Source organism: Empidonax traillii, unplaced genomic scaffold (genome assembly GCF_003031625.1).
Source record: "Empidonax traillii isolate 1590-97213 ecotype Southwest subspecies unplaced genomic scaffold, ASM303162v1 scaffold44:size1908036, whole genome shotgun sequence".
In the NCBI taxonomy this organism is placed as follows: Eukaryota; Metazoa; Chordata; class Aves; order Passeriformes; family Tyrannidae; genus Empidonax; species Empidonax traillii.
Window position 1 is genome coordinate 1,736,250 of NW_020955237.1, and position 18,735 is coordinate 1,754,984.

Here is an 18,735-nt window from a genome sequence, read left to right on the forward strand (position 1 = left end):
TTATCCTACAAGATAACTAGAATATATGATATAAGTATAAAACATTAAAATGTTGTTCAGAAGCTAGAATAGGACTGCTGCAGATAATACTAATCAGGCAGTATTCAACTTAAGCTGAAACTTTGGAAAATAAAAACTGGCAAACTTCATGCAATATGATGGCTATGGAATGTACTGACAGAATGCACACATCAAGTCAAAGGCTTAATAAGGTTTAGACATAGGCTGCACATATAATTGGAGTTCACAAAAATACCCAATACTAACATTTAAAACTGATAGTTCTGCATCTCAAATGCTGTATTTTGGGACTCTCCTTACAAGACAGACATTGAGGGTCTGGAGTGTGTCTAGACAAGGGCAATGAAGCTTAGGAAGGGTCTAGAGCACAAGTCTGATGAGTAGGAGTGTTTAACCTGGAGAAAAGGAAGATCGGGGAGACATTATCACGCTCCACAACTACCTGAAAGGAGGTTGTAGCCAGGTGGGGGTTGGCCTCTCCTATCAGGTAACAAGCAACAGGACATGAGAAAGTGGCTTCAAGTTGATCTAGGAGACGTTTAGGTTGGATATTAGGAAAAATTTTTTCACTGGAAGAGTTGTCAAGCATTGGAATAGGCTGCTGAGGAAAGTGGTGGAGTAATCATCCCTGAAGGTATTTGACAGATGTGTAGTTGTGGCACTTGGGGACATGGTTCAGTGGTGGACTTGTCAGTGCTGGGTTAAGGGTGGGACTTGATGGTCTTAGAGGTCTTTTTAAAAGTAAAAGTTTCTATGATTCTATTGCAGCAGGGGTAAAACTGCACACTTCAGAAGTTATGCCACACACTGGGGCTCTAATTAGGGAAAATCACTGAGCATCTGCCTGTTCTCGGACTACTTACATCTTTTTCTGTGAAAAATCTGATACTGGCTGTGTGGAGAACCTACATTTGACTAGACATATGATTCTGATGAACTTTTAGCAAATTCCTACCTTTTTGTTTTCAACTGTTATTGATTGCAGGCAGTTTGACACCAGACCTGCAAAATGGCCTGAAAATGCTCCCACGTGAAGAATCTGGGGCTGTTGTCTTTTAAGAGAGCAGCAGGAGGCACGGGCAAGGCTTTATGAACTCGCAGCACGGAGCATCTGGAAGGAGCGGACCGCAACACCTATTTCTGCTGACGCTGCACTTGGTTCACGTCAGCACGGGAACAATCACAGCGCTCGGCCGCCTTGCTTGATATTTCATCTCCTTTTTGAAAACAAGGAGCCCACTAAAATCAATTCCAGGCACAGCACCCCCCGGGAGCCTCCTCACGCCGCGCTCCGCGGGTGAATCCCGGCGCTCTCGGCAGCTCCCGGGAAACGCCGCTCGCGCCGCTCCCCATCCCGCCCTCTCTCCCTCCCCTGTGCCCGGCTTTACATGTCCCCTCCCAGGGCCCGCCCCGTGGGCGAGGAGCCGGCCCCGAGCCCGAGCTGTCACCGCGCTCCGGCCGCAGCGCCCGCAGTCCCCGCCGGCCGCCGCCGCTCCCTCCATCCCTGCTTCCCTCCCGGGAAGCGCTTGCCCGGAATGCGCGTCCGGGGCCTCGCTGACTAGTTTGATGGGTGGCTGGCCCGGGGAACAGCTGATGAGGGCAAATACAGATTTCTAGACCCGACTACGGCTTATATATACAGATTTAAATACAAAACACACACGATTACATGTATCTGTAAAAGCGTATTTGTGCTGACCTCACAATGAGAAACGAGTCCATTCCTGCTGGCAAAGGCAAGCGGCACTCCTGTGCTAGCTGTGACTTCTTAGCCAGACCTGGGCAGGGTGCGAAGGCTAAGCCTGACCCACCCAAAAGAACAGGCTGGCCCGGTGGTCCCTGGGCTCTGCACCAAGCTGCTCACCTGCAAGAAGAGACCATCCCCAGTCCCAGCCGTGGCTCCTGTAGCAGCACGTTGGATCCCAAGGAGGAATGCTGTACAGGTAGGTTTTGTCAGCTAGTGTCTTTTGCATGTCTCTCGTTTTCCCCTGGAGGTTTTTGGGTAATGGGATAAACTCAAAGAATGTGCCCGTTTGGTAACAGTGCTGTGCATAATGGAAAACAAGAGCTTGGCTGGCTGAGCTTTCTTTATTGCAAGTTTTTAGTGGTAATCTGTCAGAAATCTTCAATTTGTATCTTATTTGAGGAAAGGACGCTACCAAACACTGTGTGTGGCCTTTCCATGCTTCTGACAGTGTTGACTCCTCTGCCATTTAAGATTTCTGCAGCTTTACAAAATGCTGGGCCTGGCAATGGGTGAGAACAGCACTTGCATTCCTGGCCATACCTGAGAGCAGCACTTGTTTTCCTGGCCATTCCTGCCCTGCCCTGCCCAGCAAGAGCAAAACTGTCCTGCTCTAGTTCCTCAGACAGATGTCTGACCACAGAAGCAGCAAAATCTTTTGTCATTGAGGTTGTGAGGAAGGCCATGAATTGAGAATGGTTTATCTGAAATTTTAAAAGTATCAGTTTTTAAGAGGATGCATAGAGAAACAAGTGATAATATTAAGGACTTTTTGCAGATGATGCCACCAACCATTTTTTACCACACAGGTTGATAAAGGAACCCAAATTAGCAAGGGGAAGTGTTCACTTTCAAAGTCTAAACCTGATGCTATGCCTGATATAGTTTAGAGTGCTTGGGCTAATTTATCAGTTGATCAGCCTTTCAGTTTGTGCTTAATGTGGAGCACACAGTCCAATTTACTAACTGAAATTTAAGGATATGTGAGTGTTGTTCAGTCATGATCTTATTATCCGTATAGTTCAATTTCTGCACAAAACCCCCGAGTGTTACTTCTGTGCTGCTTTGTAGGGATTTACAAAATTTAATGTTGGTACAATGCCCTGAAATTTGTAACACTTTTTATGCCTATGAATTTTATTGCCCTTGCAATAAAAGGGCATTTTTACAGACTTTTATGATAGATGAAAAATGCTGAGCACTTGGTTGCCAGAAGTTTCAGAGTTTCTAAAACAATTTTTGGTTACGTGCTTTGGCACAGTTACGCTGGTCTAGTGACACATTTACTTCTGGCACTGCATCACTGCTAGAATTTCTCTGTAGTGGTGAGACTCCCAAAAATATTTTCTTCACTCTAATGTTTTGAAATAAAGCCAACTGGATTTCATTTCTCTCAGAAATTACATTAAAGTATTTCTGAAATAGGATGACTTTTATTTTTTTTTTACTGCCTGTTTATGTTTTGCCCATATAAAGATGAGAACTGTGCTCTACAGAGATGAGTGGGTGTGACATATACTGTATTCATAAACACTTTTTCAGGCTGTCATCTGAGTTTCGTGGCTGAAGAGAAGAATGTTAATTTTAAATCTCATATGGCATGTTATAAACCACAGTGGGAGCTAGGAGTATTAGATGGAATTGTTTGAATAGAAGAACCCTTTCCACCCTGTTCTGTATCCGTGTTTAATCTGTAGCATTGAGAAGAGTGACTTAAGAGAGGATGAATATATTCTGAAAAGTTAAGAGTTTGATTATGCATGACTGCGCCTGTATGAAGGATCCTTGCTCTCATAACTGGTGTCATTGATGACAGGGAAATTATTTATGTGGGTTATGAACTATTTCTACAACAAAGAGTGTGCAAGATTGGAGTCCTAACAATGCAGTGAAGTTGTCCCAGGAAAAATTCTTTCAGAAGTTTTATTTTGCAATAGTCAGTTGGATGAACTTTCCCTTTCTTGTTGCTGAGCGGTGTAAACAGAAACTGACTTCTTTGATGATGTACCCTCTGTTGATCCAAACAGGGACGTGCGAAGTTCTTTATCAGTTTCCCAAGCTGTATTTACAGGACGCTGTCTGAACCCAAGATGAGCAATGTGCACTTCATCTTTAACACTGAGTGAACAGCACGCAGTGCTCTGTTCAGCAGTCTCTTAGTGGGTCATTGAAGTACAGTCACTTCTGTAGCAAGGCCAAATATCTGTGGTATCTGTTTAAGTTCTCTAGAAGTAAAATTCTCACCAATGTTCTTTTTCAAATAATAAAAGACTTCATCCAAAATCTCATCCCAATATATTTGTAATACATTATTTTAACAATACCAAGACCGCTTTTTCACATAAAATGTTTCAGCATGGTTTGGGACCAATTAATTAGAACAGTTTCTATTGAACAATCTTGGAAAATCAGGATTCATGAGAAATTGTTGCAAATTTATTGATTCACTCACACTCAGAAGGGTATTATAAAAGAAAAAATTCCATTACCATACAATTCTGGAATTATGAGTAAGATATTGAACCTGGACGTTACTGCATAGCAACACGCAATCTCTAGTACCTTTGTGTATGGAAAATTCTTCTCATTAGCATTGGAGATTTGACCAGATTAGAATTTCATTTGATTTAGGACCCTGTTTTATTTTCCCATTTTGTTTTTAGTGTTTACAGATTAAATAAAACCCATTATGTACATAGAATAGATAAATAGAATAGATATAGATGCAAATGACCTAATCAATCTAATGATGTCTTCATTAAAAAAAAAAAAAAAAAAAAAAAGGGTAAATTTGCTTGGAAAATCCAAATCCCGTAGTCTTGGCATTAAAACTGATCTTAATTTTCAAGAGAGTTGTCTTAGAAAGTATTGAATATACTTCATAAGCAAAAATTAAAAGCATGAAGGGTAATAAATGAGAATCTGAGAGTAGGTTTCTAGGTCCATATTTAGGGTCTTAAATTAGTGGCCTGGTTTTTCAAAAGTGCTGAGCAGCCAGCTGTGCATGTGAATTCCACCAGAGCACTCAACTGCCCAGTGTTTCCAGAAACACACCTGTTCCTCGGGATCAGCAATGTGAAATTTTATAAACCTTTATCTGTAATTCTTTAAATTAACCTTTATTTAGTTTGATGCATAAAGTAATGTTCTAGGACATCCCCATTTTGCCTCATATAATCTTCTTTGCTTAAGTTTTGGCAGAGAAAAGCCTGGCTTATGTAGTGAGATCATTGAGGAACCTGAGATGTTGGCTGGCAGCATTGTGGCACTTTTGCTTGGCTGTGAACTGACTCTTACTTTATGTTACAAATTCCAGTCAGTATTTTTAAAACAGAAACCATGATTTTATTGCAGGTTTGGGAAATCCTTAGCCAGAAGGTTTTTGCTATTTTTCACCTCTTTTTAAATGAAAACTGTCCATCTCTGGAAATACTGACAGATGTCTTTTTGTATCAAAACCAGAAAAAATATTTAAACATGAGTCTGAGCTCAGAGGACAAAATATTTTGTTATTTTATCCTATTGATTGTTTCTCTTCTGCCTGTCATTCCATTTTTATTGCCCAAAATATAGGTGTAGTTTTATATATATTTTTGCTGCATATGGAACAAAAATTAGTTGCTTAACTACACATTTTAACTCTGATACTCCTTGAGGCTAAGTGTTAATGGACAGATGATTGTCTAGCATAGATAAAATAATTTCTTTTTTTGAGTAGAACTATACAAATTTCTGGATCCATGTCTCCCACTTAAACGCTCATCAATCATTGCTTTTTCTTCATGTATATTGCCACAAAATACCACAAATTTTATCAGAGTGTTTCTCAAGTAATAGTTGTAAACAGCATATATTCATAGGTGACAGAGTCAGAGCTTTTCCTTGTGTCTTTTTTCTTAGTATTTTAGTAACATGAAACTATCTCTGGGGTTGTAGAAACTAAAGTCACAATAAATCTACTTTTCTTCCCAGCATCTTCCCAAATTACATGACCCCATTGACCTAATTAATATGTGAAACCAGCAAGTGGCAAAGTTATGTGCAAGAATTTGTTATTATCAATTAACTTTACTTGGTTTGAGTTCTCTGACTTGGGTACCAGCAACCTAAGCTATAACATCAAAACACAAAAGTGTTTCTGCTTTGAATTATAGCAGTAATGTGCAAAGCTATTGAAATTGATTCTATAGGATATCAGAGCACAGAGACTTGTTAATACTACATCATAGACATCATTTGATAGGATAAAAATCTGATTATATATTTTCATATTGTAGTTTTGGCCTGTTGTGTAATGCTTACTAGGATGTTACGAAGGAAAGCTAAATGCAGTTATAGGTTTTTTAGGACAGTGACATTACTTAAAGATTATACAATTTACCAGTATCATATTCTATTTGAGAAAAATTATTTTTGATCAAGAGGGGTGGATTTTTTGTTTCATTTCATTTTGTTATTTACTGTTGTGGTATGTTGACATTGGCTGGATGCCAGATCCCCACCAAAGTCACTCTGTCACTCCTCTCTTCAGCTGGAAATGGCAGAAAACATAACAGAAGGTTTGTGGGTGAAGATAAGGGCAAGAAGAGATCATTCAGCATTTATCGTCATGGGCAAAACAAACTCGACTTTGGGAAATTAATTTAGTTTATTACCAATCAAATCAGAGTAGAGTAATGAGAAATAAAATCAAATCTTAAAAAAAAAATTCCCACCCACCCTTCCCTTCTTCACAGCCTTAACTTCACTCCTGATTTCTCTACCTGCTCTCATTGAGCAGAGCAGGGGGATGGGGAATGGGGGTTTTGGTCAGTTCATCACATGTCGTCTCTGCCTCTCCTTCTTCACCATGGGGAGGGCTTCTCACACTCTTCCCCTGTTCCAGCACGGGGCCCTGCCCAAAGCAGACAGTCCTCCACGAACTTCTCTAACAAGAGTCCCTCTAACAGGTTGTGTGTCTTCATGAACTGCTCCAGTGTGTGGGTCCCTTCCACAGGGTGCAGTCCTTAGGAACAGGCTGTTCCCATGGGAGTCCCCCACGGGCTCCTGGGGGTCCTGCCAGCAAACCTGCTCCAGTAGGCTCCTCTCTCCATGGGGCCATGTGTTCTGGCAGGAGACTGCTCAATCATGGGCTTCCCGTGTGGTCACAACCTCTTCTGGGCATCCGCCTGCTCCTGTGTGGGGTCCTTCATGGGCTGCAGGTGGATCTCTGCTCCCCGCTGGACCTCCACGGGCACAGCTGCCTCACCATGCTCTGCACCACGGGCTGCGGGGGAATCTCTGCTCCAGCACCTGGAGCATCTCCTCCCCTTCCTCCTTCACTGACCTTGTGTCTGCAGAGCTGCTCCTCTCATGCGTTCTCACTCCTCTCTCCCAGCTGCAATTGCTCTTATGCAGTAATTTTTTCCCCTTCTTAAATCCTTTATTCCAGAGGCGCTGTCAGCATTGGCTGGTGGGCTTGGCCTTGGCCAGCAGCAGTTCCATCTTTAGATATAAAGATGTGAAAGTATGCGGTATGAATATGAATTAAAACATTTTCAGACTTCTGTCAAGTTTGGTAGTGGTGAAGAGGCAACTAAATTTTTTTTAATTATTTTTTTCTTTTAATCTGAAAATGTAAAAATGTAAAAATTACTGTTTCAAAGTCAGAAATTAAAAACCTTTATTAAGATCACAATTCCTATCTTACATTTTTAAAGATTTGAGGGTTTTTTTGAATTTCTTTTGGAGGAATAGCACTGTCACCACTTTTCACATACGATTTCAGGCATAGGACTGCCTGAAAATTAGAAACACATATGGGCTTATATTCTCTCCGCTGTGTCCTTAGCCCTCAGAGGTTAAGGATCATTTATTTGTGTTTAGGGCAAGATGGAACAATAATAATAACTATAAAATTTTCAAACCCATCAGTGTCCCACTTATTTTAATACATATATTTTGTGAAGTCTCAACAGCTTTAGAAAAAGCAATAGCAATGGAAGTGCAGAGTGGAATGTCACAGCTAAAGCGAAGAGACCTTTACATCTCATGAGCAATGCTGGCTTTTGGGATACAAGCAAAGCTGGTAAAAGCAGTTTTATGTTATTTCTTGTATGTCATTCTGGCCAGTGCTTCTTAGGCAGCAGCCCAAAATGGCTGTTTCAAATGGAACTTTATAAATGCAGGCTCCATCCTGTGACCTGGGTGCCTTCCATGTCAAGTAGCTCCGGTTGGAGCACACTTGAGAGTGCTTCTGTGCAGGACAGGAGGCTGGAGCCAGGAGGCCATCCAGGTGATATTTCAAGCAGAGGAACTGGGCATTTCTAATGCATGTTCCAGGCAAGGGCCGATGTTGAACTTTGAATACAGCAAGGATTAGGCCAAGACCTTTCTAATTTGACAGCTTCAGGGGACCTGTAGCAAGGGAAAGAGAGCCCAGTCTGGGTGATTATTCACAGGCAGACAGACAGGTTCTGTGTCTGGACTCTTGGCTGAGGCTGGTGGATTACTCTGGTCCTTGCAGCCAGAGGCAGTTCATTTGGCATGTTTTCCTGGTAACTTTTCCATCAGCCTCTTTTATCCGCAAGTGCCAAGCTGCTGAGGATAGGAGTGGCCCAGTCCTAACCTGGCTCTAGCCAGCCTGTGTCTGTCTGTGTCTTGTTGGTGATGATGAGGGGGATGGTTCCAGCCCACCCTGTTCCTGTTCTCTGCATCTGTTTGTACCCAGCCTTGGCTGCTGCTGCCTGTTCCCTGGGGCAGAGTCTTGCACTGTCTGGTTGGGTGCCCCCAATGCTGCCAAGAGCAGAGCGTGCAGAAGGACTTTTCTTCCTCCCAGCACAGCCATCCACCCTGGCAGCACCAGACCTAGTGCAGAAAATGAAGAGAAAAAGTGCAAATGTACTCATCATAATTAAAATTATCACATGGACATGTTCGTGGTTACTCCTTGATGGCCTCGTGTTAACATCCACAAGAAATTCTGCTTGCCTTTTTCTTTGGGGGTCAGCTGCAGATGTTTCATGCTTGAATATCTAAGAAGTTGAAAATGTAACTGGAAATTTATGCTTCAGAGGCAAACTGGTTAACACAAATGTATGTTTAAAATCCTCTTAAAAACGGCCTGATTGAAGAGTGAAGATCTTACTGATGAGTAAGACCAGTAGAATGTTCTTCTTGTGGAGTACTTTTCAGGAATTATGAAAAGCTTTTCTTGATTTGTGTACAAGCAATATAGAATTAAATCTACAGGCAACCCTTTGGCTCAAGAGCAATTGATGGGATAAATCCTTTATATGTACTGCAATAATAAAATATGCCTATTTATCTTGTGAGATACCATTATTAAGTAGCTTCACATGTTTCTGTTTGTAATCAAGCAGTTATAATTTTTTCTTCAGGAACTTCTGGGTTTTAAACTACTACTGGAATTTCGTTGTTTAAAATGTAGTGAAATTTCATAATTCCTTCAAACTCCCTACAGCTTTTTAGCTCCAGAAAAAGTTCACTCTGTGATAGCAAGTCAATTCCTTTTTCACAGTAACTCACTCTTTGCTAATTCTGTTCTTTGGAGTAGAAACCGTGCCTTTAAAAATGTTGCAAGCTTTTGAGCTTTGAGAAATACAGTGGATAATATAAAGGTTCCTATAGTCATGCTTTAATTTTTGTATTTTTTCCTTAATTAAATAAGAATATCAGTGTTAGTTTGTTTGTTTGCTTGTTTGTTTTTAAGGGGACAGGAAAAAGCCTATTATCTTAAAAAAATCATATTTCAGTGAAATACTACTGTTTATGTATGCCACTCCCCTCTAGTGAATAAAAGTGGAATTGCTCCATCTCATGCTGTGCCATGGACCCCAGCTACAACTGGATTAAGGAATTTTTCTTCAGCTCTCAGCAACAGAGAGTTATCTTTTTTTCAGAGGAACAATGTGAACTTTCTTCTGCTTTTTCTTTAAGGATCAACTAGACTTTCATTGCAAAGCATGTCAAGTTTGCTAAAATCTGTCTTTTACACACATATAATGCCCCAGAAAATATAAAATGAACTTTAACAACAGCAAAACTGTATTAGTTATTACTCCTGTGTCTTTATATCACTGAGTCTGAGTAATAGTTTCATGTTTCTTGCACATTTACAGAAATTAAGCATTTATTTTGACAATGTTTATTTTTTTCTTGATTGTTGAAAATATTTTTATGTAGTAATATTCACCCCTCCATGGTAGGTTAATGCTTGCTTTATTAAACCCTTAAGTAACTGATACCAATGCTAGAGTGGTTTGGTCACAGATAGGTGTGCAAGCCAAGATAAAACTACCTATCCATTTATTTTCACTTGGACATTTTTGATGAAGAGGTAACAGAGGAAGCCAGTGTTATAAATATGTTGTGGACATGATAAATATTCTATCAAATGTCACTTACAAAGGTATCAAGCATGGGATTTGTCTGGCCAGAGGCCAATCAAATAGTTCAGTAGTCACACTAGTCTGTCCTTATCAGCCATGGAGAGAAATGCACACATTTAGGTTTCCATTCCTCATCTGAAGTACACAGCTAAAACATGCTCATACTCAGAAGCTGATTGTTCTTACTGACTGCACATTACAGATACCTCAAGCTAGCATGAGATAAATCCTGAGTGTAGTAGTCTAAAAAAGTCCATTTGTGTCTGCTTCTTTGCTCATTAATTATTCAATTTATTGGAATAATAAATGTGCAATTAATCAGTGGTGCTGGTGAAAACCCCTTCTTCTTTTAACCTGACAACTAAATTTAATCCATTAGAGTTCCACAGGCTGTGAAGGTCACAAGCTTAGTGACCTGAAGCAGCCTGAAGAAGCTGTGTAAGATGTAGAAGTAGTCAACCTTGAATCTACATAAAATCTGATGTCATGCAAGTATGTGTGAAAAATGTTTCACAGAAGAAAAGAGAATGGATCCAAAATTTTTTTCAGTCATGACTAAGAAATGCAGAGGTGTGCTGAGAGTAGAATTTGCTCTACAGGGCTTCCTATGTTTATATATCACAATCACACATTAAAACTAACACCAAGCATTCACCTCCCTAAAGCCTAAAAAGTGGGATGTGTGAATGTAGCTGAGAGGCCAAGTGTAACACATTTCCTTGTTTTCTTTCCTTTATGGATATTTTGCATGTCACATCTTTGCACTTTCCTGACACCCAAAGACGCAGTTCACCCCTGTTCTTAAACGATGGCAGATGCTGTTTGTAATGGCTACAAGCACATTTTTTTTCTTTTCCATTACAAGAATTGTTAAAAAGTATGAGGCCAAATCCCATGGCATCTAATTAGGCAAAACTCACACTCAGATTTGAGGACTATAGTTTTTTAAAAAAATTGATGTACTGTGCTGTACATCACTGCAGCTCTATATTTTCTTCCTTTGTCACAAAATAATAAACTCCTGATTGTTATTGCAGAGCATTTTCAAAACTGTAGTTGAGAAGTACTATTACAGAATTGTTATTACAAATTATCTCTTTTCCAGAGAAACCAGTGCTTGCCCAGCCAACGTTTGTTTTTGAAAAGAAGGATCGTCTTTTAAAGGTAAAAAGCTCTTTTTTTTAACATTATTGATAAAAAATTCTGAGAAATGGGGATTCTATAGAAATTATCCTAGTAGTAGTAAAAGATTTTAGCCCAGGTTAAGACTTGTAACAATTGGTCTCAAAATAAAACAGGGAAGAGTAGAAAGTAGAAACAAGACTGCTTTTAACGTATGTATGTTGGATTGATACAATTTGTGTCTTTGTCTAGAAAATGACTTTTCTATTTTCCTTGACCTTTGCATGCCTTTTTTTTTCCCCCCAGCGTCCTGCAGAAGACCCCGTTTGCAAAGTTGAAAATGGTAATACACTTCATACATTTCATGTATAATACACAACGGGTTATTCATAGGTCTAACTGTTGCCTGTTAAAACGATGTTTGGACACTTACTTTGTAGGAGCAGGGGCAAATCCCTGTTAGCAGACTAAGACTCTGTGGGTTGTAAAGCAACCTACTATGCCCTAATATATAAGGTCCCTGTCTTACCTCAAGAATCCTTCCATCCTAACTCTCATATTTACCAGAAAGGCAAACTCCAGAAGCCCTGAAAATTTACCAAACATATTTATCAGCTATATGAGCTCCTCTCTGCCCTTTTCTATTTGTTTAGCCAGCATTATAATGCAACTTCTCATTATTAATGTCTGTTAACTGGCTATGAACTGATTTTAAGTGCCTGCTTTAAGTTCCCTGAACTTAGCAGAAATAAAAAAGACTCCCTAGGGCTTTGTGGCAGATGAGATTCCAAAGGCCTCTTGTTCTTAGGTATTGCCTTAAAGCTGTTCTGTAAGTCAGTCCTAGAATTTATTGTGTTCAGATTTTAATTCTATATCATAAGATTGTGCTGAAATCTCCCTGCCAACCTGTCCCTGCATAACACTATATTTACTTTTCTGTAGATATCATTAGTTGTTCCAGAAAACGTGCAAGATCATCATCTTTTACTTTCCAAAAGTCTGGCTCTCAGCCTAACACTGGTATGACATTTAGCTCCTGTCATATTCTAATTTCTGTAGTTCCATATTCTCATCTGGTGAAGAAAATGATGCATTTTCCTGTCTAAGAAATGTTTTTGCACTGTAGGCATCCTAAAAGTCACAAAAATAAAACACTGGTAATTTCCAATAAAACCTATTTAAGTAAAAATATATTCTTTTTCCATACTTATAAGATATTACACAAAGTAGTGAAAAATCTATGTATTTCATATAATTTTCTTGAGTTGCTCATAAAGTCAAGGGGGGGAAGAAAGCTAGAAGGAATGATATTCTCTGGCTTCCGGAAGAGATCATCATTCCCTGGGCAATCCTTAAAAATGTAAAGCAGTTTCCAAAAGGGCCCCTCCTCTGTCCAGCAAACAGCTGACTGCCAAGGCCCATTAGGACTGTATATTGCTTCCATGGGAAATGCACACAAATCACTGAGTTCAGAAGGACTGATCTGTTTTTTATAATGCTTATTTAACATACAGATGGGAACAGAAAGGTACTTCTGAATTTAAGCATTAATATGTTCTAATTATTAATATAAATTAATAATTAATACACAAAGTGTACACTATATGTATTAATACATTATCGTGTACACTGTATCTTGTTTTATGCAGTTCTGTGAAACACTTGAATGTAGCTAAGGGGATTTAAGATAAGCTAAGCTTACCTTAAATCTTACTCTGAAAATTATACCAAGATCATACAAAAAAAAAAAAATATCATATATATGGTTGAAATTGTAGGGCATGTGTACAATAACATCGGGTGCAGGAGGAAACTTGAGGCCTCCCAGAATCAGCAGTATAGACATCATCTAACAGTTTATTTCAGAAAGTTTGTAGATAGTAGATAATAATTTGTTCTGCTGCTGCTGAAGGCATGACAGCAACCTGGCTAATCCTAAAATTTATCTTTCTTATTCTCCAAACAGATGATAATTCCAGTCTCTTATTCTTTCAGATACACCTCTTGTTCAGAAAAGAGGGAGATCTTCTTCCTTTACCATCCTTCCTACCTTCCCTCCCTCCCAAACAGGTAATTAAAAATAAACATGTATGTAGAAAAGCAGGTATTAGCTACAATAAAGAGGTGTACAGAAAGGTTTCTTCTGCAGGACAGAGCTGTAGTGTATTGGACTAGTCTGGTATTTAGAAAGAAGAAAGGAATGTTTTAGGAGGAGGACTGGCACTTCAATAGAAGACCTGTTTTTTGCATCCTGAAGGTTTGGGGCGGAATCTTTGAATACTTTGGAAATCGGCAATTACAGAGTGTGGTACAAATTATGTTGGGAAAAACCTAGAATATAGTTACAGTAATTACATTAATAGTTTGCTTACAATTTAATGCTGATGGAATATAGGAATATAATTTTCTATCCACCTTACCAGTGACCCACTTAGCACTAACAAGAACAATGGACTGGTCTTGAATCCTCTTCTATGTCTCTTACCAGAGACAGGTCCTTGACAGACACTGGCATAAAGGGTTTCTAAACAATTAGAAGGGGACACACTATTGCAAAAGCAACAAACCACACTCTCTCTGCAATGAAAAAGTAGTGAAAAAGTATGTAGTGTATCAGTTGTGCCATTTTACAGGACATGTGTGATGTTCTTAAGGGGAAGGGGGCACCCAAGATTCGGAGATGCTCATGGTGGAAAGGAAAGACAGCCCACAAAAGGTTGCAAAGTTTTATTAGTAAATAACATACTTGGTATGGAAATTGGTACAAGTTAGTCCCTGATCTCCTAGTATGAGCAGTGGGTTTTAGATAAAGGGGTAGGGTGAAAGGAAAGAGAGAGATGAATTAGTGAGAGAGAGAGAGATAAAGAAAGAGAAAAAGAGATTACTAATCCTGGCTTCAGCTGATGGGGTGCCCAGGGCCCTGGTGTGCACATACACCTGGGGTTCTTGAGGGTAACTTTTAAAAGAGCAGTTTTCCTCACTCTGCAGGCGAGTTTCTCTCTTTCTATGCAAATCAGTCACTATGAGCAGTCTTCTGCTCTTTCAAGTCTTTCTGGAAATGGGTTGGAGGCTTTGGGTGTCTTGGTTGGTCTTGATCCCCCCCACAGTCCATCCTCGCTTCTCAGCCTCATTCCTGTGATTGCACTGTGCTGTGTTGTGCTTATCTCCAGGAGTCAGAACAAGGACTTTTGTTCCGAAAAAAGCTGTCCTACCTCCAGCCCCTTCTCCAGCCACATCCTGCACTTTCACACACCATGTTATTAGCAACAATCCTTGGCTGGCTCCACAGCTATCCACAATAGCCTGTAGGGGTTAACAGCGGGTCTGTTAGCTCCCTGGAAGAGGAGATAAACTTGGGAAACTTTCGGGTGTGGCCTTGAAGATAAGTAAGTTTTACACACAGGCTAATTGGGGAGCGAGGGCAGACTGTGAGTCCGTAGATTCTCTGTGTGAGAACCACATACCTTGTCCTTGGGCATCTCCAGGTGTCTCACGATTGCTGCCAAATATCATTAATGATGAGTGGCCAATTAGGATGTTGTTGCTTGCTTGCTACTTGCTTGCTGCTTGCTTGCTGCCTTTTGAAAACGATATAAAAGGAGCTGGGATTTAATAAAGAAGAGGTCTTTTCTTATGTTACCCTGAATCAGCCTTCTTGTGTGTTTTTTATTTGATCATCACGACATAACAGTGACAACAGCCTGCTTATCTTCTAGGCTTTGACAACATAGTTGCCATCACTTTCTTACTGGTGTTTGGTATCTTTATTAAAACAGTGAAAGCATTAAAAGTGAATGGCCATCATTACTACAGTAAGCTATGAAGGCCTTTTTAGCAGAACAGGGCAGGGTACATTTATTTATTCCTATATGCTTGGGCATCATTTATCCATCTTAATACTGGCTAACACTCAGCTAGATAGCATTCCCATTTCAATGACTCCTACAGTTTCAAAGGTAAAAAAAATAAAAATTGAATTTAAAACATTCATTAATATCCAAAACATTCTGTCTCTGACATAGCCAGGAAAACTGTGGTGCTTTCTGTGCCTAAGTCTACCCACCTATAAAACTGAGACAGTAAAAAGCTATCTCAGAGAACTTTTTAAGATGGATAGGTTAGAATATTGTTCAGGTACCTCCAAAACAGGGAGGGGTTACAGAAACATGAATTAATGATTAAAATTGGTTATTATTAATTATTGAAGTTTAATTTCCTTTTCTGTAGTAAAGAAGAATAACATATTCATGACTGCAGCTCTTCTTCGAAGAAGCCCTGACTTCATGAAAAGTACAAAAGAAGGTAACTGCCATTGTAATATTTTTGTCATTGTAGTTCCACAAAGACATTCTTAGCAGATCCAGAAGACATAAAAATGTCAGCCATTTTCCATAATGGGTGATAGGCTGAGTATCTTTATGCAATTCATAGGTTATTCATTTGACAGTGCAAATGTCCTATGAACTCTGCTCTGAGTATCTGCTCTGACTACTTATTTCCTGAGTGAACTGAATATAACTGAGTAGAACTGAATAGAACCTTAAATAGTGAATTTCTGAGTACTTCTGCTCCTGGAGAAGGTAATGAAAAACCATCTTGGCATTTGCAGAGGAAGGATTAAATCTGAAATGCCAAAAGACAGACCTAAACCAAAGCAGTAAATACAAGTTTAAATATATATTTAAATCCATAAATAGAAATATATTTTATAAATACAAATATGTATGTTTATGTTCATAACACACTACTTTTTTATCCTGATAGGGTAACACGAGTTGGTTTCACTGCAGTTATATATTTCAGAAAGCATTACAATTTTTCAGAATATGTAAACAACAATAAACTTTATTTAAAAATGTTTTGAAACTTTCTATTAAAGAGGTAAGAGATACAGGTATGAATTAGATGTGAAGAAAAAGTTTCTGTTTAAATATTTTGTCTTTGTATTTTGCAAGGATCCTTGTCACCAAGTCAATTGCGGAATGTCATTAGATCTGCGATTTTACAACCCCCACAAGCCCAGACCTGTCCTGAAAATCCTGTAGTATCTCTAGTGACTAAGAAAGAAGCATGTGTTCAGGTAAAAAGAAAAATAATTTTCCTGGCTAATGTATGTTCGGAGCTCAAATTAAAACAAAAAAACCACACACACCCCAAAAACAAACAAACCAACAAACCCCCCACCAAACAAAACAGTGCTGTTTTAAAGAGATGAATTATTCCACTGCATGATTTTCAAGAAAGTTCCCATACGAGTCTCAGTGGAATTGTTGGATTACTGACTTGATAAGATGTTAAGCTCATGCTGAGTGTGTTTGAAAACAACATCTCTTCTCTGCAGGCTGCCCCACCTTTCTGATATGAGGATTCTGTGGGCAAATCAGCTTTGGGTCTTCTCGATTTTATTCAGAAAGTGAGATCTTAGCATTTTAATTCAGGGCACTGGCTGGAGGAAGCTCTACCAACTACAACATAGCTATCTGTGACTACCTGTATATGTATCTGTCTGTCTATCTATATATCACTGAATCTGGATTTTAGAAGATTTGTTTAAGCAGAAAATACACAAGATCTAATTAATCCATCTGGTTTTATTATTCCAAGCTATCTGAAGACAGATCTTATTCCTCAGCTGAAAATTCAGTAAGTTCCAAAACAGCAGAGAGGTCATCTACTGCCACAAAGCTGTCTAGCTTTCAGACAACACAGTAAGTTTTTATTTATTATAATTCTACATAATTTTATCGCTTGGATGATGGCATGCCCTTTCATCCTGCATGTCTCACATAGTACTAAACCAATGCTATCTACACCCATGCAGAGTTCAGTGGTTTGCATGCCAAGGTTTGCATGAGCTTCATATGCCACAAAAATGGACTCCTGACTCGAATTAATCTCTGTGGGACAGTATGCTTTTCATTAGCAACCACCAAGCCAGAGACTAATTGGTTTGCCATCTCTCTTTTGATGGTATATCCGCTGCATCTCATAAAAAGATGTAGAGAAACTCGGGATGTTTCAATCTTTTAAGGAACTACCAAAATATGTCAGCATATTGGACACAAGAGGCATAAAGAAAAACATATAAGACTGATTTAGAAGACCAGGTGACTGCTTCAATTGATGCTCCACTTCTGTTCACAGACCAGCATTTCTGGCACAAAGAGCAAGCTGTGATGACTGATAGGCTAGCATTTCTGTGCAGCACAGACTTTAGAATTTCTGTGTGAGGAAGATGACTTCCTTGGACTGGAATGTTGCCCCACCCTCTTGACACTATATGTGAATGAAAGAGCTCGTACTGCTGCAAAAGTGGGCTACTGCCTCTCTCTGAAGACTGGCTCATGAGAATTTTAGGTCTCTGGTTAGACAGATCAGTGTCAGCAGGTGTTCTTGTGGGTATTAATACTGCTTGCTGATGGTTGGTGAGGGTTATTTACATGGAGGCTGTGAGCATCAGGAATACCCCTGATATCAATTATGAAGACAGAATGACTTTTTAAAATTGCTAGGGCTGCAGATAACAGATTTGTGACGTTGCCTAATTGCCCCTCCCACCTAAAGAAGGGATAAAATATGTTAATTGCAAAGGAGTCTGTGCCAGTCTTCTACGGGGCTGGATGGGCCACAGATAAAGGTTGGGATGCACAGTGCCAGGGTTCTGCCAAGATAAGGGATTTTGAGATGCACAAACATTCTTAAGGCTTATCTACAAAAAGGACATCATTAAAGGGCAGATACTGACTGTGATCTTGGAAGAGCCAGCCTGTCCTTTTTATTACAATTAATGCTATGATGATGCCCTGTGAGGATAACATGGAGCCATAGCGCACACTGGATTTTTAGCAGTTCAGAATGAGGGTAATGCACATACTGGAAAAGTTAAATCAGTTTGTATTGATACTTTTGATCTATTTACCTTCTGTTACTTGCAAAGTACCTGGGAAAATATAGGTGAGTAACTTTCTCTTCTGAAGTAGACAGAGAAATGCAACACAGTGTTTCAGTGCTTCTTTTGTATTTCTTTTCATTTTTTAAAAGAGGAATTGCTAATCTGTGGTGGTTTTGGACCTCATTAATTCTGTATATCGCCATTGGGGTAAATGTTGGTTTATTTGAGAGCTGAAAACTAATTCAATTTTAACCAGTTGCTAACTGCTCTTCTGAGATTGAAGGAGGGTGTAAATGCCATTCCTCTGATCCATATTAAGTGACTGATGCCTTGAAATACTTAAGGAAAACCTTTCTAGTAGAGCTGTTTTCTCATAAATAATACACAACTTCATTAAACTCCGCATACATGCTAAACAGTAGTGAACATTGCAACCAGATCATTGCTAATAACTTTTTTAGGTTTGTTTTTGATTTTCAATCAAGGCATAACTATTGACATTTATTTACAAAATTAAATGCAGAGACATGTAACAGCAGGGATTGCTCCTGCCTGCAGACATCTCT

The 18,735-nt window shown here is 39.4% G+C and overlaps 1 protein-coding gene across 4 annotated transcripts in view; it reads left to right on the forward strand.

Annotated features, from left to right (window-relative positions):
* Window positions 1–1,509: 1,509 nt before the first annotated feature.
* Window positions 1,510–18,735, forward strand: part of RANBP3L (RAN binding protein 3 like) — a 33,783-nt gene continuing 16,557 nt past the window's right edge. For 2 of the 4 annotated variants that reach the window (XM_027878721.1, XM_027878724.1), the window contains exons 1-8: window positions 1,510–1,964; window positions 11,261–11,319; window positions 11,584–11,620; window positions 12,220–12,332; window positions 13,273–13,347; window positions 15,510–15,579; window positions 16,233–16,357; window positions 16,882–16,985. In XM_027878721.1, coding sequence (XP_027734522.1) covers window positions 1,727–1,964; window positions 11,261–11,319; window positions 11,584–11,620; window positions 12,220–12,332; window positions 13,273–13,347; window positions 15,510–15,579; window positions 16,233–16,357; window positions 16,882–16,985 — 821 coding nt within the window. In that variant the 5' untranslated portion in view covers window positions 1,510–1,726. Of the gene's footprint in view, window positions 1,965–11,260; window positions 11,320–11,583; window positions 11,621–12,219; window positions 12,333–13,272; window positions 13,348–15,504; window positions 15,580–16,232; window positions 16,358–16,881; window positions 16,986–18,735 lie in introns of all 4 variants that reach the window. The other 2 variants (XM_027878723.1, XM_027878725.1) reach the window with 2 other exon arrangements.